General features: G+C 39.0%; 3 protein-coding genes and 1 pseudogene across 3 annotated transcripts; all 4 read left to right on the top strand.

Moving 5' to 3' along the window:
* The first annotated feature begins 5,758 nt into the window (after positions 1-5,758).
* LOC6535099 lies at positions 5,759-9,490 on the top strand. Its single transcript, XM_043207030.1, has 4 exons — positions 5,759-5,831; positions 8,426-8,616; positions 8,681-8,863; positions 8,925-9,490. The coding sequence occupies exons 1-4, from the start codon at positions 5,759-5,761 to the stop codon at positions 9,081-9,083; spliced, it is 606 nt and encodes a 201-aa protein (XP_043062965.1). The 3' UTR covers positions 9,084-9,490.
* Positions 9,491-9,734: 244 nt separating this feature from the next.
* LOC26535508 lies at positions 9,735-10,458 on the top strand (annotated as a pseudogene).
* Positions 10,459-10,946: 488 nt separating this feature from the next.
* LOC6535098 lies at positions 10,947-11,835 on the top strand. Its single transcript, XM_002095725.3, has 3 exons — positions 10,947-11,325; positions 11,386-11,550; positions 11,604-11,835. The coding sequence occupies exons 1-3, from the start codon at positions 11,182-11,184 to the stop codon at positions 11,769-11,771; spliced, it is 477 nt and encodes a 158-aa protein (XP_002095761.2). The 5' UTR covers positions 10,947-11,181; the 3' UTR covers positions 11,772-11,835.
* Positions 11,836-12,830: 995 nt separating this feature from the next.
* On the top strand, positions 12,831-15,895 carry LOC6535097. Its single transcript, XM_039373883.1, has 4 exons — positions 12,831-12,875; positions 12,930-13,088; positions 13,151-13,315; positions 13,363-15,895. Exons 1-4 carry the CDS (start codon positions 12,831-12,833, stop codon positions 13,522-13,524), a joined length of 531 nt encoding a protein of 176 aa, XP_039229817.1. The 3' UTR covers positions 13,525-15,895.
* The last annotated feature ends 8,248 nt before the right edge of the window (positions 15,896-24,143 follow it).

Raw genomic sequence — 24,143 nt, 5'->3', positions numbered from 1 at the left:
GCCGTTTTAAATTATATTTAATTTTTCAGATTTTAAATAATTTAGTCAGTGCTATTTATTTATCATTTATAATATTAATATTACAAAGACAGATATAGTAGTATAAAAGTTTAGTTTTCAGCTACCGTAGGCTGCAAAAAAAACGGAACTTATTTACAAGACATTTCTGCTCGCCTATTAAGTTGTCCAACACAACCCAAGGGAGCTTTGCTTTGTGTGGGCAATGTAGCTGCTACGCAGCTTCCATCGACCCAGCTCACCTGCCACCCAGCTCCTGCCCAACTACCCAACCACCCAACCACCCAACCACCTGACCCACCTGACTTACCTGCCGCGCCCCATTGTGTGTCTGCTTATCTGGCCCACAATAATTTCGCGAGCACCGGAAAATTGTATGCGCGCCTATTCATCGGCTGCCTGTGCTGTGACTGTGGCTGTGGCTGTGACGGTGACTGTGACTCTACCACTTCCGACACAGTTGTTGCCGCTGCGCTTTTTATTTGACTTATGACGGGACTTTGTTCCCTATCTGTATTTTTTTATTTTATTTTATTTCATTTATTTTTTTTCCCGCCTTTTCCGCGACTAGCGACTGACTCTAGCTGGTACTGAGAAGTGCAGGGGTGCTGGACGGGTGTATTTGCCCTGGTCCGTTGTCTCGCTTAACTTTTTTATTGCCAGACGAAGCGCAAACATTTGCGAGTATTAATTAACGCTTTGTTGAAGTTTGCGCTTCGATGTCGCCGCCCAGACATCGATGTAGACCTAGACGCCTGACGTAGACTTTGTCAAATGTAATGCTTGGCAAATATTACGTAGCCGACCCCTTCCTTTCTGTACAGTAGCCATTGCTTGTAATTATTGCGAAATTTATCAATTTGGGTCATTCTAAAATGAATCCATTCACGTATATAGGCACCTCTTTTGTTTGTTTGGTTTTTGCTTACTACTTAATTTAAGATATGTGGTCAAACAGTTTTTGTTAGTTTTTAATCATTTTATGACAAAACATAAAAGTCTACAAATAAATTTCAAGATATTTACATACATGTCTAGCTATGTGTTTATTTTTTGAAGATAATTTGACTTTATTATCATTAGAGCAACGAACTGGTGTTCACTGTACCTAACCTAACTAGAATGAATCATTTATCACTTTGATATATTTTTTGAAGCACTACTGAGCATTAATCTACGCTCCTCTAAGATTTAGCATTTAAACGACAACTACTGTATATTCATGCTTCGTTTTAAGCCTGTGATTCAGATTTAGATTGAGATACGGCCTTCCATAGTCGTCGGCTCCGGTGCTCACTCAATTATTCAGGCATAATAAGCAAATTGTTTTAATATGCATAAATATCTTGTACGCCATTTGGCAAACAAGTCAAAACTGCCAGACAAACTGGCAAGCAGTGGCGCAGACAGACAGCTGCAGGGGGCGAAAGGAGGCGAATGGGGGGCCACAACAACAACGGGCGACTGCATAATGCCCATGGGATATACAAAAGGTGTGCTTACATATATTTAACCTTCAAGATCCGCAGACTAAATATGCCAGCAAACATTTTTGCACCATAAACAGCCGGCAATGTGGACTTTCTCAATGCCCTAATATTGGTTTCCTAATTCTGTGTTAAATTTTCACTCAATAATATGCTAATTTTCAGCACATTTTTGTGGGAAAAATACGGCGCATAAACAATATACATATATTAAAAATCTGTCAATACTCTGGAAAAGAATATATAATTTTAACATAATCATTCGAGTATGAAGGTTCAAACAGATATTTTGTTTATATAATGTTTTATATCAAATATTTAAGTTAGTTTTTATGTATAACAACATCATTAGAAAAATGCATTTTTAAACTAATTGTATGGATTAAACTAATTAATGATACATCGCAAGGACCTGAATGTATTTCATAATCCAGAACTTAGGTAGCGTGACCGAAATTTACCTAATTTTCCCTGGAGTTCCACAAAATTACATTACACCGAAGACTTCAGTTAGCCCACCGCCCACTCAAATGCCACCCACCCCGAACACTCTCCACTCCGCCGACTGTTTGTCTGTCTGTGTGTGCGTTGCGGCATCGGCATTTTGGAAGGACCAGACACAACGAGTATGGGATTACCGAGTGGCAAGGAGCAGGATCAGCAGGATGAACAGGAGTCCGGGTGGCACAATAAAATAAAAGCTTAGGCCACAAAAGCGGCAGACAACTAACTACGCATAAGCGAGGATGACGACGCAGGATATGCGCTTCAAACGCGTTAAGCCGAGCCTGAAACTGGGGGGTGGTGGCGGGGTTGGGTTAGAGAGCGACGAAAGGCGGCAGGGAAAGCGGGAAAAAAAGAGAAAACCAGCGACTCACAATTGAGAGCTAAACGCAGCTGATAAACTTGGAGTACCTACAATGCGGTAAATGTGGGAAAGGTGCTGCTGGAAATGGTTCTCAAGGACACAGTCGAGTTTTGTATGTGTGTGTGCGGCCTACGCATATTTGAGCGTTTATTTTTCCATCTCTTTTTCTCTCTCTCTCTCAGTCTAGCATAACCCACTCTCTCTCTTCCGGCTTGGCGCAGACGATGGCGTATACGTAACGTTTGTGTGTGGAGCCCAACAAAATAAAGCATACGCAACGTGTTTCCGTCCGACGTCGCTGTTGATTACGTAAAATTTTCGAGGCTCAGGCGGAATTCATCGAAAGTTATGCCGCAAAACTGCGTTCTTGCCTCCTAAACAAATACCACGTGGGCTCACTCGAAAAATAAAGGACCCCCAATTCACACGTATGTTTGTATTTTAAGCTTTGCTATTTATTCTAATATATACCGAAAATAAATGACAATTTAAGAAATGTGTTTGATGACAGCTCTAGACATGTGTGCGCATTTATGCTAAGCTGTTTGATTTCAATTTCCATTAAATTAATATTTGTTGTTATATTGCAAACAATGTATAAATATTTATATATTGAATCTGTTAAACAACAGTATTTAGGTATACTAATATCATATTGTGTACCCTAGTTGTCAAGTTTCTATTGAGTTGCAAAAAAAATACCTATCTAAAAATAAAATGGAGTTGATAACAAGAGAGAACGCTATAGTCGAGTTCCCCGAATATCTGATACCCGTTACTAAGTGAAAGTGCGAAGGAGAGCCTTCAACACTGACAGTTTTTGGCGGTTTGTGGGCGTTAGAGTGGGCGTGGCAAAAAGTTTTTTGGCAAATCGATAGAAATTTACAAGACCAATACAAAAATTTAAAAATATTAAAACATTTTTCAAAAGTGTGGGCGTGGCAGTTTTGTGCGGTGTGTGGGCGTTAGAGTGGGCGTGGCAACATGAATCGACAAACTTGCGCTGCGTCTATGTCCCGGGAGTATGTATGCTCAATCTCAACTTTCTAGCTTTTGGTATTGAGATCTCGACGTTCATACGGACAGACAGACGGACAGACGGACATGGACAGATCGACTCGGCTATTGATCCTGATCAAGAATATATATACTTCATATGGTTGGAAACGCTTCCTTCTGCCTGTTACATACTTTTCAACGAATCTAGTATACCCTTTTACTCTACGAGTAACGGGTATAATTAGATTGTTGACTGACTAATTCAAGATTTGCTACAGACCTATGGCAATAATTAAAGTGCCAGCTTTTTTTTTTTGTAAAATGCCTTAGAGTTCTGAAGCACCCTGAATATTGTTATATATATATGTACATATTGTTCAGCCAGACATTCGATTGCTGCAGCTGGCAGTGGCAGCAGCAGAACAAGGGCAAACAATAAAATAAACAAACAAACAAGCACGCATGACAGACTGGATGGGTGCTACGGGAAGACCTCTAGACAGCCAGACCTGCATTAAATAAATATGTGCGTAATAAAAGGCAAATAAAAAGAAGGAAAGCCAAGCGAACGGCGAGCAGAGGAGCTGAAAAGAGCAAACCAATTGAAGTGTGTCGCGCCAATCGAGCCACAACACACACAACAATTGCAATTTGTATTAATTTTATTGGTTTATTATTATCATCGGCGACGTAGCCACGACTGATGCCATCAGACAGTGTTTAAACGTTGCTCGATTGAAAGCGAGTTAATTTCATTTACTGATTTGTGGGTAGCGACGTCAATGGTTGCAGGGCAGGCGGATCAATTGGCGGGCTGGCAAGTGGAGCAGGCGGAGCTGGAGGGGATCTGGGTCTGGCTCCCTGTAATCCAGATTGCCTGGCCCATTCATCGTCTCGACTCTCTGGGTCGTATCAGCGTGCCTTTTCGTTCGATGAACTGCACTTGGCCTGTGATTGCGATAACGCACTGTCACAGCCAAATTTCAAATGGTGAATGCGAGTATGCACGTGTCGTCGTTGTATTCGCGAAACGCCATTGGAATCTCTGGTGTGAGTCATTTGCTGATAGCTAGCGTTTATCTTTTCCAAGTTAAAAGTGAATACAATTTAATACAGTTCACATTTTCTTTGAATACTCTTTGGATATTGCGTTTAGATCGCATGGAAGGTTGTTCACTTCTAATTATATTACTCTTTAGTGTGTGCAGACTAACGCGTCTAACGCCAAGTTGTTAAAAATATGTAATGTACTCATAGCATTGTAAGCCTTAGGTCTCAGACTAATTTCTCATCTTCTTAGAAACTCCATTAGCAACGTGAATAAAACTTTCCGTTATGGAAAAAGAAATCCAATCGCATACATGCTAAAAGCCATTGAATAACTTTTTTGTAAATATCATACAAAAGACGGACAGCAAAATAAAGACTTTAAATAACTAAAAAAAACCGTGTTACACTGTTATATATTTTGTTTATTTTATTATTTTTTTAGAGGTTTGACATTGTATTGTATCATAATTAATTTAAGTTCGGTAACATGTCCCAAAATGTCCCGTTCTATTTTATTCCTATATTTCATTGTATATTTCATCAGTCTGACAGAAATTTAAGACTCGTATTATAACAATGTTTATTATTCCATTTCTTAATATTTTAAAACGCAATATTCTTTAAGCAAATCCATTAACCCTGCTCCAAAATTTCATAAAAGCGCCAAATGGCCAGTTACGATATTTCCAGACGATGCCAAGGGCGTGCGAAAACAGGCCCGCTGACTCAAGTTGGTCGCTCCAGACCACCCGCCCCCATTATCCCCAACCCCCAATAATCCCCACTGGTCCCCAAAATCCACCGATCCACAATGTCCGGCGTTATCGTCTGAGCATTAACCATCCCGATCGTTGCTCCGCGCTGCGTTCATTGAACGCACTTTCGTCTCTCGACGCACGCGTCGTTAACGAAAAAATGTGAGGAAAATAAGGGAAAAGAAGCTCTGTCTCCGGATACTCGGCTGTGTTGTTGCATACGCGTGCATAATACAATAATAATTTCGCTTTGCAAAATGAACAAAAAATGCAACAAAAAAAATGCGGAAAGTATGTACACAAAATAAGCGCAGCCAATGGCCGCGGCAAAAAAAGGAGGTGGGCAAGGAGGGGTCCGAGCGGCAGAAGCGGCAGAAACTCGCCCAGACAGCGATCCCAATCCCGATCAATGCACCTTTCCCAAAGGTGCAACGCCTCGAAAAGTCGGGTCTTTATATTCCAGCACATGGCATACAGTATCTGCGCCTGTGTGAGTTGTCTGGGCATGCAGTGACGCACGAAACGCGATCACGTTCGCATTTATTAAAAGATGGTTGCTGTTGCACCGGCCACTCGACGGGATGGCTTCGGATGGTATGGGATGCGATGGTATAGGATGTGATGGTATAGGATGCGATGGTATAGGATGCGATGGTATAGGATGCGATGGGATGGGGACCTTAGCTAGGTCTCGAACTGGGACTGCAACGAAAAGCGACTCAAAAAACAGTTGTGGGTAGCATTTGCTGAGCGGGGCAACAACAAATGGATAAACGCAAGAAGAACTGACTTTAGAAATCGAATAAGTATCTATGAACCTATATTATTTTATTAAATTAATCCGATTAATCAATTAAAACAAATAAATAATTAAATTACTTATTAAACGAGTAGGTCATTTATTTATGCCCGTTACTTGTGGAGTAAAACCAAACTAGATTATTTCAAATGTATCTAATAGGTAAAAGGAAGAATATATATTTTTAATTTGGATCAATAGACAAGCGACACAGCACAAGATTGTTTTGAAAGTTTTCTATTGGTATACCATAAACATTTTGGTCAAGCCCTTTGAAAGATCACATACCACCCAAAGGGTCACGTTTTGACACGTTTCCAACCATATAAAGTATATATATTCTTGATCAGGATCAATAGCCGATTCGATCTGGCCATGTCCGTCTGTCCGTTTGTCTGTCCGTATGAACGTCGAGATCTCAGGAACAAAAGCTAGAAAGTTGAGATTAAGCATACAGACTCCCGGGACGTAGACGCAGCGCAAGTTTGTCGATTCAGGTTGCCACGCCCACCCTAACGCCCACAAACCGCCAAAGCTGCCACGCACACACTTTTGAAAATGTTTTGCTATTTTTTAATTTTTGTATTAGTCTTGTAAATTTCTATCAATTTGCCAAAAAACTTTTTGCCACGCCCACTCTAACGCCCACAAACCGCCAAAAACTGTCAGTGTTGAAATTTCTTCTTCGCACATCCACTAGCTGAGTAACGGGTATCAGATAGTCGGGACACTCGACTATAGCGTTCTCTCTTGTTTTTTGTCATTTTATTATTTGTTTCCCTACTTCCTATGAATTCGCCAGAAAAATGTTAAAATTTGGTTTGTACTACTACACTACCCGAGTATCAGCTAACGTTCTCTCTAGTTTTAATGCATGTATTCTATTAATTAAATTTGCTAATGATAAGATTAAGGATTTTCTTGATTTAAACACTGATACTTGTAAGTTGCAACAACTTATAAAATGAAATAAATATTTTTAGTGATTTTGATGCCCCAGTATTTTATGCTTTATCCAGTATCGAATCGGTGAAGCGCAAGCTTAGCTTGAAGATAATATAGCTTTTTTAAAATATTTTAAAATCGATAGTTAACTGGATTTTAAAAACAACTTTAGAGGACTTCCTCTCTAGAGTAAATACTTGACCAGCATGTGGCTCGCTGGCTGTTGGCTAAATATAGACGGTGCACTATCTGTGCGACTGGCTGGCTGGCCATCTTACTGCTGCAGTCCATCCAGATGCACTCCGCTTTTGGGAGCTGGAGGGGATTATCGGGGGCAATGGTCGAGGTCTTGGTTCATTAACTGGGACCGAGTTTTAATCAGATTTGTGCGTGAAGTTCGGCACTCACCCGCGAGCACTTTTTGCAACAAGAAATGGGAGGGATCCGGTGCATCGGAGTTCTGCAACAATATTTTAATGGGGAACGAGGGGAACTCTTACAAAACGTCTCTCGCCTCCAGAACAGCAAACTGTGTGTTTCAGAACCAGTTCCAGACATCTAGACATCTGCGGAAGCGTGGCACTATAAACAATATTTTTTTAATTTCTGTTGCCTCGCTTTCTGGTCTCGTCTCGCAGATTTTGTGGCAGACAAATTTATGAGCGTTAAGTGAAGGCCAATAAAATTCTTTTTGTTTGGAGTGGATTTTTGTGACCGGGACTGCTACTTCTTCTTCTGGCCAGTTTTTTTTACCATTTGCAACTGCCCAGCCGGCCCTCACTTAAGTCGTGTCTTCCGCGGGCACATTAATTTTACGGATTCTTATTCGGTTTCGTCTGGCTTTTTACTCGGGCAGGTTGAATAATATGTAAATTCAAATATGTTTTGGGAACGTGTATTAATAATAATTATGATCATGACCAGATTGAGTTGCCTCCTTCGCAATGTTCATTAACTTTATACTTTAAGCATTGTTGCTGATTAATATTTCTGGACGCAAAATAACGTACAAAGTAAGTAAATATATAATTTTTTTAATTTTCGATGTGAAGACCCCGAACGCGTGTGAGACTTCGGACAATCATACGGACAATAGCGCTGACAGACGGATATACAATCTGGCGGACAGATCATTATTAACAGATCATCTTGGCTAGTGATACAGATCAAAAATATATATATTCACTAAGGTAGGAAAATTTCCTTCTCCAGATATGTAATTACTTTTCAACGATATTAGTACACCATACTATTCAACGAATCTAGTATACTCTACGAGTAAAGGGTATAAAATTAAATTCTTCGATTGAGTTGTTATTATAAAAAGCTATTAAAAACGATATCATTACCATGTTCATATGCCATTAAACTAATAGAGGCAATAAGGCGAATTTCTAAAAAAGGCAGATAAATATTATGAGTTTCAGTTTGTAAACGAATCCAAGATGTGGTGGGCCAATGTGATATTAGCCTACTTTGTGGCCGTAAGCATAATTATAAAAAGACCTATCACATTCCTATTTTTCTTTATTTAAGTTATCTACTGCTCATTTGCGCTTTACAAATCTGAAGTGTGAAATGATCGACAGCAAGTTTGGAACTTTTGAAATGTGCCGCATCAAAGCGGTAAATCGAACACATAAATACATAGATATGGACTTAAAAATTAATATACTTCCTATTAATAATATAATGGTAAGTGCGGCAAATTTTTATGAAAAGATGGAGAATGTAGCAATATCTGTTCTGAAAAATCTAGCTTAAAATAGAATCGAAGCGGTATGACAATGGGTACAATGGATACCGCCCATTTTTTATGTCTATGACTTACGATTTTTGTAAGTACATGAAGAATCCAAACCAGCGATCGATGATTTTTTTAAAAGAACTTCATGCAACTTTTCTCAATGCATCAAACTTAAATCATACCTGCCCTTACAATGTAAGTAATTAAGTAATACGCTCTTAAATATTAAAGAACTAAAAAACTATTGTACACTTAGAATGATATTTCGATTAACAAGTTTTGGACTGGTAACCTGGAAAAGGCGTTCTTGCGATATCTTCCTGTACCCAACGGGGATTATGCCATTTTTTCGACGTGGTATTCTTCAAATGTTCCTCGTGTGTTGGTCAAAGTCTATTTTCAAATACACAACTGATAAAAGAATACGGATTTAATTGGACATTAAAAATTAAACACAGCAGCACGAACATTGCAAAATTATGTACAACTACAAAATAAATATTGGGCAAACATTTTATGTTTGCTTCTATATGTACATATACTGATAAGACGTCAAAAAATGTTGGATAAATTGTCTTTTTTGCTGGTAATGCGCCTGGTGATTATACTTAAAATAACATTTGTTTCAACCCGTAGAACATTACATGAGCTTAGCTTATAAGTGAACTGTGACGGAGAGTATGGTAAAATTATTTTTATCGATTGTTTCCAACAAATAAGATACATATGTACAAAAAAATGAATAAAATAATATAAGTACACAAGGGGAATTTGATAATTATATTATTTTCAGGAAAGAATAATTGTACATATTGATAAAAAAGATACTTAAAATAAATAATAAGACATATGAAAATAAGTAATAACAAATTTCAAATCATTTTTACAAGTAAATAAAACAACTGAAGTGAAACTATCTTTATGCTCAAATCGTTTCAAAGTAATCTATTTTTCATATACACAAACTTACAGCTTATAGGCTTCGTCATTATCTGAATTCTCATTTGATTCAACCATTTTGGGAAAGGATTAGTATGAGATTTGAACCCATCAGAAAAAGATCGACATGAGAGTGTTTTTTCTTATATTAATCATTTTTGGATATTTTGTGGTAAGACTTTGAGAAGATACAAAAATACAACTTAGTAAACATACTTTTACGTCCTAGACGGTATTCAATCATGTGACGTTCACAAATTTAAAGTGCGAAACACGAGACGAAAAATGTTGTAACTTTTAGAAATGTTTCATAAAAGCTGTGAACCGTACTCTTAAGTACATCGATATTCGTGTAATTCTGTATCAAAAAGCGAATAATGTCACGGTAAGTTAAAAATTAACATAAATGAATATTTGAAAAATCATGATGCGGCTAACAATTTGCAGGCTAAAAAAAAATTAATGCGCCATAATAATGGTCATAAACCTTTTTTCTTAGATATTACTATTGACGTTTGCAAGATCCTTAAAAATCACAACAGTCGGTTGTAAAAAAGATGTATGAAATTTACAAGAATAGCTCCAACATCAATCACACATGTCAATATGAAGTAAGTTTGTCTAGTTAAAAAGAATCGATTCCCTCAAATTAACCATAAATAATAATACAGAACGACATTATTGTGGACCACGTTTGGACTGGAAAACTAGAGTCAGATATTGTGAAATACATTCTTATGATTGATGGCGATTACCAAATGGTCTGTTTACAATGTTGGTCGTGCATTTATAAATATATACAAAAAAGTATCAAATAGAAACCTCTAAGGAATAAATATTTTTAAAATATACTCGATTTTTCTTCTCTGTTCGTGAAAGTGTGAACGAGAAAGTCGTACTTTTCGGTGGTTTGTGGGCGCTAGAGTGGGCGTGGCATCATTTTCAAAAAACTTTTGCTACCTCTATGGAATCAGCATTCTCAATCTCAACTTTCTAGCTTTTATAGTTCCTGAGATCGAGGTCTTCATACGGACAGACGGACGTATCCCGATCGAGTCGGCAAGTAAACCTAATCAAGTATATATATACTTTATAAAATCGGAAACACTTCCTTCTACCTGTTATATATATAAGCTGTATAATTATACCCCTTTCTCGTAAAGTAAAAACGTATTATAGATCTGTTAAAATTTTATTTTTATCAGAATCATGTCTGTATGACCGTCGAGAGCAAAACATTTCAAAGGCCACATACCGTCAAATACTGAATTTTAAATTTACACCCAACAATTTTTTTGCTGATATTTATATATTACATTTTAAAATTTTTTCCCCTGTGTACTGATGCTATTTTGATATATCGATGGCAGCTAATTCACCTGGTCATTATAAACAGCGATATTTGTTCAGAAAAATAAACGGAAAATATTGATAACTGTGCGCTTACCGGCAGAGGTCATCATGCGACGGCTTTTTAATATATTAATTATTATGGGATTTTTAATGGTAACAATTTCGATAAATAAAGAACAGGTAATATCGTCAATTCTCCCACATAGGCCATCCACACCCATATGACGTTTACCAATATAAAATGTGGCACAAAAGACGCCAAGTTTGCACATTTCAAAAGCTGCTATATTAAAGCTGTAAACCGTACTCATAAGTACGTGGATGTTTATGTAAATCTGTACAAGTTACCGATCGATAATGTAACAGTAAGTGTAAGATAACTGGAAGGTTAAATAGGTGAATTTTTAATAACTCGGTTTTCACAGATTACGTTTAAGGTTATGCGTCATGACCACGGCTATAAACCATTTTTCATAGACTATACCTTCGATGGATGCAAGTTCCTTAGAAATCAAAAACACCCGATTTTAAAACTGTTTTATAAAATTTACCAGGGCAGTTCCAACATCAATCACACATGTCCGTTCGACGTAAGTAAATCGAAGCCAATATAATGTTTCTTACTAATAAAACACTTTTTAAGCACGACATAATTGTGGATCATCTCTGGACGGGAAATATAGAATCGGATTTCTTGAAATACTTGCCAATGATAAATGGCGACTATGCCCTATTTAGCAATTGGTCGACTGATAATATTATTCGGGCATATGTGAACTTATACATAAGAATTACGGAAAGGTATAACTAACTATATTAATATATTCAATTATGTATTTCATAATAGTTTATCCGTGTGCGTTTATGAAAGTGTAACTTGCTATAGTTTTTTATTGCCAAAACAAATTCTGATTTAATTCCTTCTGATGTTCTCTGCTACAACATTTTAAGGAGTATAATTTATAAAAAAAAACAAGAAAGAACGCCAGAGTCGAGTTCCCCGACTATCTGATACCCGTTATTTAGCAAGTGGAAGTGCGAAGAGGTGTCTTCAACACTCTCAGTTTTTGGCACTTTGTGGGCGTTAGTGTGGGCGTTGCAAAAAGTTTTTTGGCAAATCGATAGAAATTTACAAGACTAATAAAAAAATTAAAAAATATCAAAACATTTTTCAAAAGTGTCGGCAGTTTTGGCCGGTTTGTGGGCGTTAGAGTGGGCGTGGCAACATGAATCAACAAACTTGCGCTGCGTCTATGTCTCTGAAGTCTGTATGCTTAGTCTCAACTTTCTACAAACTTTTGACAGACAGACGGACATGGCCATATCGACTCGGAGTCTGTATGCTTAGTGTCAACTTTCTAGCTTTCGTAGTTCCTGAGATATCAACGTTCATACGGACGGACAGACAGACGGACATGGTCATATTGACTCGGCTATTGATCCCGATCAAGAATATACATATGTATATATATATATGGGCGGAAATGGATCAACGAATCTAGTATACCCTTTTACTCTACGAGTAACGGGCATAAAAAGGGAGAATGCTATAGTTGAGTTCTCCGATTATTAGATACCCATGGCGTGGGCGTGGCAACATGGGTTAGCAAACTTTCGCTGCGTCTATGTCTCTGTAGTCTGCATGCATAATCTCAACGGATAATATACCAGCCACTAACTACATAACTACACTTTGAAAATGTAACTTCCTTTTTTATCTAAAAAATTGTACGTACATTCACTAAAAACTAAAAGAGTAATAATTAACATATTAAGCAATTAAAATAAGTGCTCACGGTTTTTAAGCGAACTAATGAGGTATACGTATTTAATATGGAGCAATCAATAACTAAAAACAGTTTCAGTAGAAATGTCAAAGTGGCTGCTTCTTAAATTTTGGGTGACTTTACCAATGGTAATTGGATAAGAATACTAAGACCGAATATAAAAGATTTGCTTTACAATGTAGATATGTTTGGGCCATGTAACATTTACCAACCTTAACTGCAGTTCGCATGACTTGGACTTTATGAGTTTTCCCACGTGTCGCATTAAGGCGGTTAACCGAACCCATAAGTATATAAGTATATACGCGAAAATAAATCAGCTTCCCATTGTTGAAGTTAGGGTAAGTTTCTGCGTAATTAAAATAATTTTTAAGCTGAATTAGCATATCGATTTTTCCCTCAGGTAAATGTTAAATACAAACGCTTTGATAATGGATACAAGCCATTTTTTTTCGATCTATCCTACGATGGCTGCCACTTCTTGAAAAACCAGAAAAATATATTTGTTAAAACGTTATATAAAACTTTCCAACGCAGTTCTAACATGAATCACACCTGTCCCTATAATGTAGGTAATCTTAAAAAAAAAAACATATTTAATCATTGATTTTCCAGCATGATATAATAGTGGATAAACTCTTTACCGGAAATCTCGAGGAGGAATACGGAAGATTTATAGTAATACCAAACGGAGATTATGCAATATACACCGAGTGGATCGTAAGTAAAGTTGCACGAGCATCAGTAAAAATATATTTGAATATATTGAATAAGTAAAGGTCATCATCTAAGGTTTTATTGATGCCAAACTAAGCATTTATATACATACGTCTTAATAATGTTTCTAACTTACCTGTTTTGTTCCCTATAAAGTCATAAAAGTTGTATTGATTGTGTTGAAATGATTTAAACCGGAATTGTTTTTTTATTACATTTCTGCGCCGGCTTAGTCTCTGTTTAATTTCATTTAACCTGGACCAGAATTTTTCGTAGGTAGGTATTTTTCCAGGAACGTCTGAAAGCATCACTCGAAATAATTCATCAAAAAGCGTGCGTAAGAGGAAGGAGGGTCCATTCATTAATAATAAATTAAACATATTCCCTGGCACGCCTTTGCCAGTCCCGGCGAAACCAGCTCTCCTCATCCGTCTGGTTTCTGGGGATTCTGGAATGGTTCTTGTGGATGAGGGCACTCATCCCCCAACATCGTTGCTGTTTTTGCTCGCCTAATGACCTAGAATACAAATTCAGGCTACCTCCATTCCCCGTCCGCCGATTAGTGAAATCCCAGGGCTACGGCTATCAAGGCTGCCAAGTCATCCACAGGCAGTCGCTGAAACGGAAGCTAATCGCTTGACTAAGTTCCTTAGTGCCCCCACTCACCAGCATGACCCAATCTTTAGCGGATTGCGTAATATATACAGACGGGGTCAACATAATAGCGCAATTATGAGGGCAATTAAGGGGCTGGCAATTTATCTATTGGGAAGTAATTGTGGAATTACATATTTATCTACAACTTAAAGTTATTTATGCCGAAGCGTGTCTTACTTAAGGAAGTCACCGATTTGAAATACAAGTAGTGGATTTTATGTATAAATATACATATTTAGTTCTAGGTAGTGGGTCCGTGCAGGGCTAGTTCTTGAGTTGGAGTATTTAAAGCTGAAAGAATGCATCTATAAGTGCTCAGCTCTATCCACCTGGCAGCCACTGTATACACTGTATGTGTGCATTGCAGATGCCGACGGTCAAGGTGGAAGCTTTGTGGCTTCGACTGTTTGTCTGTCGGATTATAAATGATTTGCCATTAATTTTACGCAAATGCCAGGGGCAGGCAGACAGAAAGCAGACCGGGAGAACATTAACATTTGGCATTGGGCAGGCAGGTAGTCGGCCAGTCAAACAGAAGTGAATAATCAATATCATTTGATTACATTGATAACGCTTTTTTGTGCCGCTTTTTTTCCATTTCTATTTTTTTGCGGTTTTGTTCTGGGGCCTTACTTTATCGCACTGCGATTTCGATATCCAAATGCTTTCGTCACTGGCGGCATGGCCGAATGTCTAGACGTTAGCTCCATAAATGTATTATTGCCTCATTTTGCTTTTGCTTTCCATGCGCTACACTTAGTCCCGAGCAAATAAAGCGGGTATAGCGCCTACAGCATGCGACTTGTTACAATGTGCTGACATTTGTGTAGTACCTATAGGAAGTTGGAATGCTTTCACTAAATAACACCTCTAGACTTTTTAGATAACAATATCCGAAAGGTCGCATTTACGAGAAGTTTGAGTTATTTAATAGTGAAGAGTATCTTGACTTGGCTTTCGCATAAATACCAATTTCTTTGTATTGTTTTCGGCGCAAGATTTGTTGTCTTTTTTAGGCTAGTGATTTGAATATTATTGAACGTCGTCTGGCTGACGTCGCGACGTCAGAGCACTGACGCATACGGGAATCGGTAGGAATAGCCATAACCCGTAACCCATACCCCGCAACCAATACCCGATACCCAGCACCAATGGCGGCCAAAACAATGCAGCTGAAGTCGAAGGAAGTCGCAGATGATCAGAGGCCTCGAATGCCGCTGGCGACAGTTGCAGTCGATGTGGAAAAGGGTGTGCATTCGGTCAGGATGTGTGTGCCTCCTTTTCCCTTGCGATAATAAAGACAACCCATTTTTTTGTGCTGCATATTAAGCCGATGAAATGAAGCGCAAACTGATTGTGCTCGTTTTCTGCTTATGGTGGTGGGGTTATGGTCAAAACGATTTGCTGGACATGGCATTAATACCAGTGTCCCCGCCCCTGGGATCTGCGGGTCCTTCTGGACTCCATTCCCACCTTTCACATGTAAGTGCAGCTCAGGGCGGCAACTACAAAAGGCGGAAAGCGACGACAGACGACGACGATGACGACGACAACGTTTTGAGTATCTGTATCTGCCGCTCTGCCACAGCCACTGATAACAACTGGAGCGGCAAATCAAGAGGGGAGGTCGTGTTCCACTCTGAAGACTCAGATACACTTGCGTATCATGTAACAAAATGTTATGTCAACATATATTTTATAGGCAGTCACTAAGTTATTTTTTTTTAAATTAATTATTAAACTTCAAATTTCTTTTAAAGTTCAGACAGGGATTATAATTGAACTAGCTTCATCAAACTGATTTCTCATTTTATTTGCATCAGTTGCATATACATATATTAGATTGATTTATAAATTCAAATACCTTATGTAAAGCTGACATATTTAAATAAAATCCACAACCTAAAATAAATTCTACTAAGTTAATTGCAGTTTATTAACCTTTCATATCTTATACAAAGGCCCCCACGGCATTTGTGTACCCTGTACAGAAAGGGCATAATGAAAACCTCGCAAGTAAGGTGCTGAAGGGTGGAGGTGGGGCTTCGGAAGGTGGTTGCGGATTCGGATGAGAATGGGGACGTAGGTAACTGCAGCGATGGCGGCGTCATCAAGAGATCGGCCCAGGGACACTGACACACGCACCGAATGTCGCCTTTTGGCTTTTGAAGTTGCTTGTTTGGTGCAGATGTTGATTTTTTTCCGAGAAGTTCCGAGAGAAGTTTCGGGTTGCAAAAGAGCCAGGCAAATGAGATGGGCCTCCCCCTTTTCGGCCGCCCGTCGTCTCAGGTGTGTGTTAATTGCATTAAAATGTTTGTAATTGCACTGCAGTCAGCGGCGGCGGCGAGTGAGAATTGCCTGCCTTTCTCTTATCTGCGGGAATCTGGGATAGAAGTCGGTGCCACAAACATATACCCCGGGATATATGAAGGTATAAATACCTACATGGCTGGGTACAGAGAAGGAGGAGAAGAAAAGGAGCAACTGCAGACATGCCAAGCTGTCGTCGGGCCAAAAATGCCATAGATGCCGCCAAAGTCGTGTAACTATAATTGCCATAATAACATAATATCTCGAGGCAGCGGCAGCTGCAACAACAAAAGCACCGACCGAAAGGTGTCGAGGGACATATTCTCCTAGACAGATCCTCTTTTCCGGCCAAAAAAGGCATCAGAATGCCGGAATGACGGGTGGACAGCACCAGGCAATTGTCCCTGTCTCGGCCTAGAGCCCAGATTCCCCCAATGCCTCCCAAGTCCCCATTGGACCCGAGGCCGTGGAGGTGACACTATTCTCATGCCCAGCGAGGCAAACAGCTAAATGCAGTTGATGAAGCGCCGTCAGCAGAAGGGGTTGCCAGTTGGAGCCGGCACAGTGGTTGTGAAAAGTAGTTGCTCACATGAAGACTAAATATAGCCTTAACTAACACAGGTCTATGAAATAATGTTTTTTGTCTTAAAATAAATTGGTAAAGTGTTAATAGTTTTAATTTTTGAATTTAAAATACTTCTCCATTTTGGATTTTTTGTAAAGGATTCTCCAAACATAATTTTGTAGCATACTTTTGCGGAAATTAATAATTTCGATATGTATCCTATTTTTGTTTTTTTTTTACTTTAATTTTCTTCATATATATATACTTCACTTTACAAATTAAGCTACTCTAACAATATTTCATTGATTTCTTTTCATTGAAAACATATTTAAACCAATCCTTACGATTTCTTCTTATAAACCAGAAAAGTTTGAGATGTTTTTAAAAACATATACATATTGAACAAAAAGAATTTAAGACAATAAAGCTTATGAATACATAACGAATTATTTTACAACAAATATATATATAGAACCTTTCTAGTTTTCTAACTTCAAATATATTTACATTTTCAGTGATATATTTTGTTGCATATTGTCACCGCCTTTGATCGCCTCTGGCTCGTCTGGCCTGGCTCTCCGCATGCTTGGCTCACTGCCTGACTTACTTCCCTGTCTAGCCCCAAACAAAAACCCCCTTTCCGCTAATGCTCCCAAACGAAGCCCCTTACCAACTATCCCCCACGTCTGACCGACCGTCTTTTGTGTCTTTTTCTGTTGCGGCATTTAACTGGAGTCTGTCAAGCCTCGCTTAGGTTCACTATCTCATTGCAGTCGTCGCCGTTTTGTCGTCTCACTCGAGCTCCTTGGAAAAGCACCCCACATGCCCCTTCAGACTTTCCCCCCCTTGGCCAGTCTGTCTTGTTTGTCAAACAGCAACAGAAAAACAGTTAAATGCCAGTTTACCAGTTAAAATCGGAATCAAAGCGAAAACAATGACACAGTAGCTTTAGCACAGCATTTAGTAAGGGGAGTCAAGCGAGGAGAGGCCGTAAAAGGAGGGAGATAGCTAGACGGTAGTAGAGAGAGACGGGGTGATGGGAGCGAGCGAGAGGCCAGACACTAGCCAGGTCGACAAGTGAAGTGAAGTAAGCAGCAGTAGCAGCAGCGGCAGCAGCAGCAAAGGCAGAAAAAAAAATCGTCTAGACACAGACTAGACTCCATAAAAATAATTATTATCGGTTGCAATTTCTGCTGCTCAGACTGCTGCTGTTGCTCCACCTCCTCTCCCTGCCACTCCTTTCCTGTGCCCCCACATGCCTAAACTCTTTCTCCACCGTTCGACGCCTCCAAATGTCCATGTCCATCCAGTCCCACTAACTGAAATCGTTCGTCTCGTTTGCCGTTTGCCGTTCGTTGGTCGCTGTCCGTTTCATCTGCTTCACATTACGCCAGTTTTAGTTCCAGAGTTATACACTCAAAAAAATATTTTATTCGCTAAATTTAGATCAGACAAATACTCAAATGTCAGATGTCAGAGATCATGAAAACAAATACAAATATTTACATAAATATTTTAGTTATATTAATAACCTATATTTAGAAAATGAATTCTCAACATACATTTTAATATTTTAGTTGTATTGAATTATTATTAAATATATTTGTATTTGGACCGAATTCCAAAAGTAATGAACCAATATTGTATTTAATCACAATTTTTTTCATTATCTTTTTGTGTCTCAATTTCCTTAAATTTTATATAAGTGGTTTCTACGAATTCATATTTCTTTATTAGCGTTTCTTATGGTTGATAATATTTTGTAAGTAATTTTTACGTCCTTTTTTCAAGTGCTTCTGCATTTGGCGAACTCTTCTCAAAGCTCTTCTATTCTGTTCACCCATTGAAAAGTTTATTCTTTGTGCACGTTTAGTTGTTTGTCAGAGAATGGCCACAGACTCTGCCACTTGGATGTCCTTCCGCTCCACCAGTAGGGTCTCGAATCTCTAGGCTCCTGCATCACTAGTATCATCATCATCATCACCCCGATGCCATTGCAATGGGAAACGGAATGAAACCAAGACGGAAACGCGATGCAAACGCAGACGTCCGCTGCAGACGGAATTGAATATTTAACACCAAGTCCCCAGAATGTGGCAAATTGCCTTTGATATCCAATTGCTCACTGGGAATTGAGAATAAGCGCCTCCGGGAATCGAGGGGGTGCATAGGAGTCTCTTAGGACCTTTATTAACTCTCTTTAAGTCGGGTGAAAGTTCGGGGAAAGAGTTCGGAAGTGGGTGTAAAATAGAGAGATATTTTGAAAGGAGTAAACAAGTATTTCATTTAATTGGGTGCCCAAAATTTATTTTAAGTTTATGTGCCCATTTAAAAACCCTATTATAGGTATATAATTAATATTTAGTACAAACTAGAATAGTTATCTATTATTATAGTATACCTCGGAAATTAACTCAAAGCCGCGATACAAATCTTAAAACCCCTTTTATGTTAAGTACCGTTTATACATATAATTGCTGTCATTAAAGCTCTTGTGTTTTATGTAAGTGTAGAGTATACCATTCACCTCCAATTACATGAATTTACCTTCCGTATCAGTTGTTTGAAATCTGATTTGATATTCATTGTGTCTCTTTTGCTTTTCCACCCGCAATTATTAACCATTTTCTGCAGCCCCAACTCCCCCAAAACAAGCCCTCTAACTGCTTAGTTCACACACCATCCACTTACGGTCGCCTCACTTTGATAACCAATTTAATTCCCTGATTGCCGGCAAAATCAATGCCCGAGAGCCGAGCACAAATTGCAGGTGGTCAAGCCACAAGGCACCACCTTATGAGAACCCCAGCGATTTGGACGATGTGCCAGACGGATTCGAGTGCAGAGTGGAAATTTTTGAATACAATTCGAGACCATAATTACATTTATTGCAGTACAAAAGCACTGGTCGCCAGGGGGGAGGGGGTGTTTTCAGTGGGTGGAGGTGGGACATGAACATGCATTGACAGATGGACAAAAGGGAGTGGGAGTGAAAGGGTTGAGGACGGTCGAGTAGGTCGGAAGGGGCAGGGATAGGGCGACATGTCGTCACGCTTCGTGGGCAGACATGCAGTGGACATCGGTCTCTATTCCATGGGTGTGGGCAAGGCAATGCAAGGGGACCAGCGCCCATGCAGGATACACTTCGAAAAAAGCATATCCAGTTTAACAAAACAGTTATGAAAACATAGTTATTCAATTCTGTGGATTGCATATATTGCATATAGCTTATTGTTTAGCACTAGCACTAGAATAATAATGATCATAGGTATATACTTATGAGTGTCAAATAAAACACATATTTTATACGTTAAAAAAAGAAAATATATTTAAAAATAAACATTTTATGTTTTTTTTGTAATTATTGTTTATGTTTACTTTTGTAATTTATTATTAAATGCTTGGAGATTAAATGAAAAGGAAACGAATACGTTATATTTAATCTCGAATTACTAATACTACTAGGTTTATTAAATATTTCAATCCTTTTAAAGTGATTTGATGACCTCATGAAAAGGGTCTTTAATAAATAACCACTGTTTTCCACAGTGCCCATCCACGATAATTGCCACAATTTGCTTGTTGCCTGAATGGACAGACGGAAAAGTGCCGGCGATTACAAAAGGGGAAGGGTTCTTTCGGCGCTGGAAGGGTGCAAAAAGGACAACTTCCGTTTGCCGGACACGCGGACATAGCCACTCAAACATACATACAGGCATGTGTATGCAGGGGTCTTTTTAGTCTTATGTCCACCTTGTGTCATATTTGAGGTGAGCATAAAGCCACTCAACGCAGCCATAAATCAACTGCACTCTGATCTAAGGCTGTCAGCGCGGCGAGTAACCAGACAGCGCGACTGAGCGACAGATAGCGATACCCTACAAGATCTACTTTAAGTGGCAACCCGGTTTCTTTGCAGAAAGACACATATTTTAGTTTGTTTCTGTACCTATGCTTGAAGTTTAAAAACAATTTTATTTCAATAACATATTTGAAAACAATAGGACATAATAAACAAATTTTCAAAATTTGATTGATTCAAAGAGTTAACTAACGAACGACTTTTGTTTTCAAATGATTCAGCTAATCTCCTTATTATCAGCAATAGCTCTCTGCTTTTTGTAGATAATGCCTTTAACTCATAGTGAATATACCCTCCAGCAGAGCAAGGCAACAGGCAGTGACAGCGACAACTTTGTCCCATAACTTTCCAGACGACAAACAGACAACATCGCCGTTGTCGTTGATGTGAATGTCGATTGCGATGTCTGAGTCTGGGTCTGCTCTTACCTATAGAGCTATATGGGTACATGGCAATAGCCCTGGCCATAGCTTTGACTTGTACTTGGTCTTTGGTGCCAGGTTCCTCTTCTGGTTCTGGTTGCCAAGCTCGTTCCGTCTGGGTTTCTCACACGCGGAGGCTTTCCAGGTCGCTGAAGCCTGCTGCCCAATGCCTGCTGCCTTTCTGTGGGAATGCACCTGAGCTTTGGGTTCGCCTTTTTTTCGTGTTTTTATTTTTTCCTGTTGGATTTCGTTTGGGTCTTCAGCTGAGTTCGACTTTGACTTGTGTCTAGACTGCTGACTGCTGACTGCAGACGGTAAAAGGGAAACAACAGGAAACGCCGGCAGACAACAGACGGGCAGACCTCTTTGACAGCTCAAACAACTGAAACGAGCCGACTTGCAACCAGCCAGCAGCCACTGGCAACCTCAATTGCACAGTTGCAACAGTGCAGTAACAATGGGTCCACATCCACATCCACGATCACATCTACATCCACGTCTACGTCCACATCCGAGATATTGGGCAAACATTGCCAAACTGCGCGCACCATTCTCGGCTGTCAATATTGTCTGTCAACGCTGTCGTTTGAGCCATCTTTCCACTCTTTATTCTGGCTTTTTGTTTCTTGTCAGCTTTGTTCTTTAGTCATTTTCTTGAGTTTCTAAAATATGCCACATGTGTGGAGCTGAGATTACCTTTGGATTTTTGGATTGCTGCTGAGTGGAAGCTTCCTTTAAAATATGTGCCAACTGGTCGACCCGGTCCCAATTCAAATACTCATCCCTATGCGATTTGAATAAACTATATTATATACATAATTATTATACATAGTATTCACTCCTGGAGGCAGTTTGCTTTGATTTAGCTCCAAAACTCTTAAAGCTCTTCTTCGAAAATCAATAATAATACAAATCAATTTATGACATACATTTCAATAATTTCTTTATGGAAATTCCCTACTCGTAGCAAGCGAGACATTTTCCTTATTTCATGACAACCTACTTTGCGCAGTGGCAACTGTAATACGTTTTAGTGAATTAACCAGCTTAATTAGTTTAACTCGAGTCGAGACTGGAGCGCGGAAATGGTAGTGGAAATGGAGAGATTCCCGGCCAGTGATTCGGCAGTTAGTCGAGGACATTGCATTCCTGTCTGTCTGGGGGCTTTCCCCCTTCATCTGCTTTTTGGACTGGCAGCCATTTAGTCCGACTTGATGTCGATGTCGTCGTAGTGTTTAATTATTCAAAACCATGTCATGTCTACGTATAATTTTATGCATTGGCCAAAGCAAGCGCCATGATGAAACCAATGGTCATTACGACCGCTGATGATGATGATTATGATGATGATGATGACGCCGACACAGAGGCGCAAGAGGTAGACGGCTGACAGTTGACACCAATACTATAGGCTACACCATGCAAAAAAAAGGAGTCCAACATTTTGCATTGAAGTTACGCAATAAATCGGGAATAAGAAGAAATAGCTTAAAGAAATTGCAGCTTTTATCGAAGCCTCTAAATATGTTGGTTTTCATCTGATTGTAGGAAGTTCACTGATGTCAGAGGGGTACTATTAAAATTATATTTATGTTTCATGTTATGTTATTTGGAAAAAAGGTTGAGGATTTTCAAAAAATATTTGTTATTACATACTTGTTTTAATTCAGTTGGATTTTTTGTTTATTAAAAAATTGTACTGTTTTATTATCCCAAAAGGAATGCAATCCCTATAAGAATATTTTAAAATGTTATGGACACAACTGTAAAATAAATTTAAAACTTTTTGCACGCGATAATTTATTAATAGATGCAGTTTATTACACAGATTTTGTTGAATAAATATAAGAAAAGAAATAACTTTTTTGAGTGCACACATAACTACAACTATCTATCGACAACTCCACATGTGGCAAAAGCAGCAACCGCAAAACAGACAGAGACGGCGATAAGTCCGCAGAAGGGGACAGGCAGAGTGGGAAGAAGTGAGACGGAGAGAGAGACAGAAAAGGAGAGAGCTGACTGCACTGGCAAAGTGGCATACCAGACAGTCTGACGCTGTTGGAGCCCACGAATGGCCCCAGTTCCCTCGGTAACAACCGCTCGCCGCCGCCCCACCCCTCCCCAGCCCTCTTCCCGCCTTGCCACGCCCCTTACCGCCCCCCGTTGGCCAGATCTTGCCGTCTGGACAAGTAAAACGACAACAAAAACAACAACGTCCACGTAGAGCACGACCACAGTCTGTGGCAGTCGAGACTATCGAAAACTCGAAATTTATTCGTTGGAAAAAGTTGATTTCTGTCGCCTTCCTTTTTCTGCCCACTTTTTGTTTTTTATCCTTTTTTATGAGTGGGTCGAATATAATCAAAGGGTATATAGGCAATTAAATATTATAAAACAGTAATGCATTTTTGGAATTCTTCAGTTAGAAAATGGTACATTTAACTCTTTAAATGTGCTTATTTTAAAATTTGTTATAAAGCTCTTGGTTGATTAATAATTCTATACCAATAACAGGCTTAAAACCACACATTATTAAAATCTTCTGTATTATTAGCCAACTTGGCGAATATATTTTGTATATTTTCATTAGTAATTAGTCCGTGCTATTATTATCATAATTACTAGATAGCAAATATTCCTTGACAGCTGCATTTTATTTCTTCATCTCCATAATCCCCAACTGTCTCTTTCACTCTCTCTCCGTTCCACTCCTTCTGCCTGTCTGTTGTTTTTAGCGTCGTTTTTCGCCTTATATTCCCTTGAACTGCAGGACAAGAACAACAAAAAAGAAATGCCCACGAAAATTATGTTAACCAGCCAGCTGTGTTAAAAATCCCACTTCATATCCATATATCCCCAT

Source organism: Drosophila yakuba, chromosome 3L (genome assembly GCF_016746365.2).
Source record: "Drosophila yakuba strain Tai18E2 chromosome 3L, Prin_Dyak_Tai18E2_2.1, whole genome shotgun sequence".
NCBI lineage: Eukaryota > Metazoa > Arthropoda > Insecta > Diptera > Drosophilidae > Drosophila > Drosophila yakuba.
The sequence above is the reverse complement of the archived record's forward strand: the minus strand, read 5'-3'. Positions and strand labels throughout refer to the sequence as shown.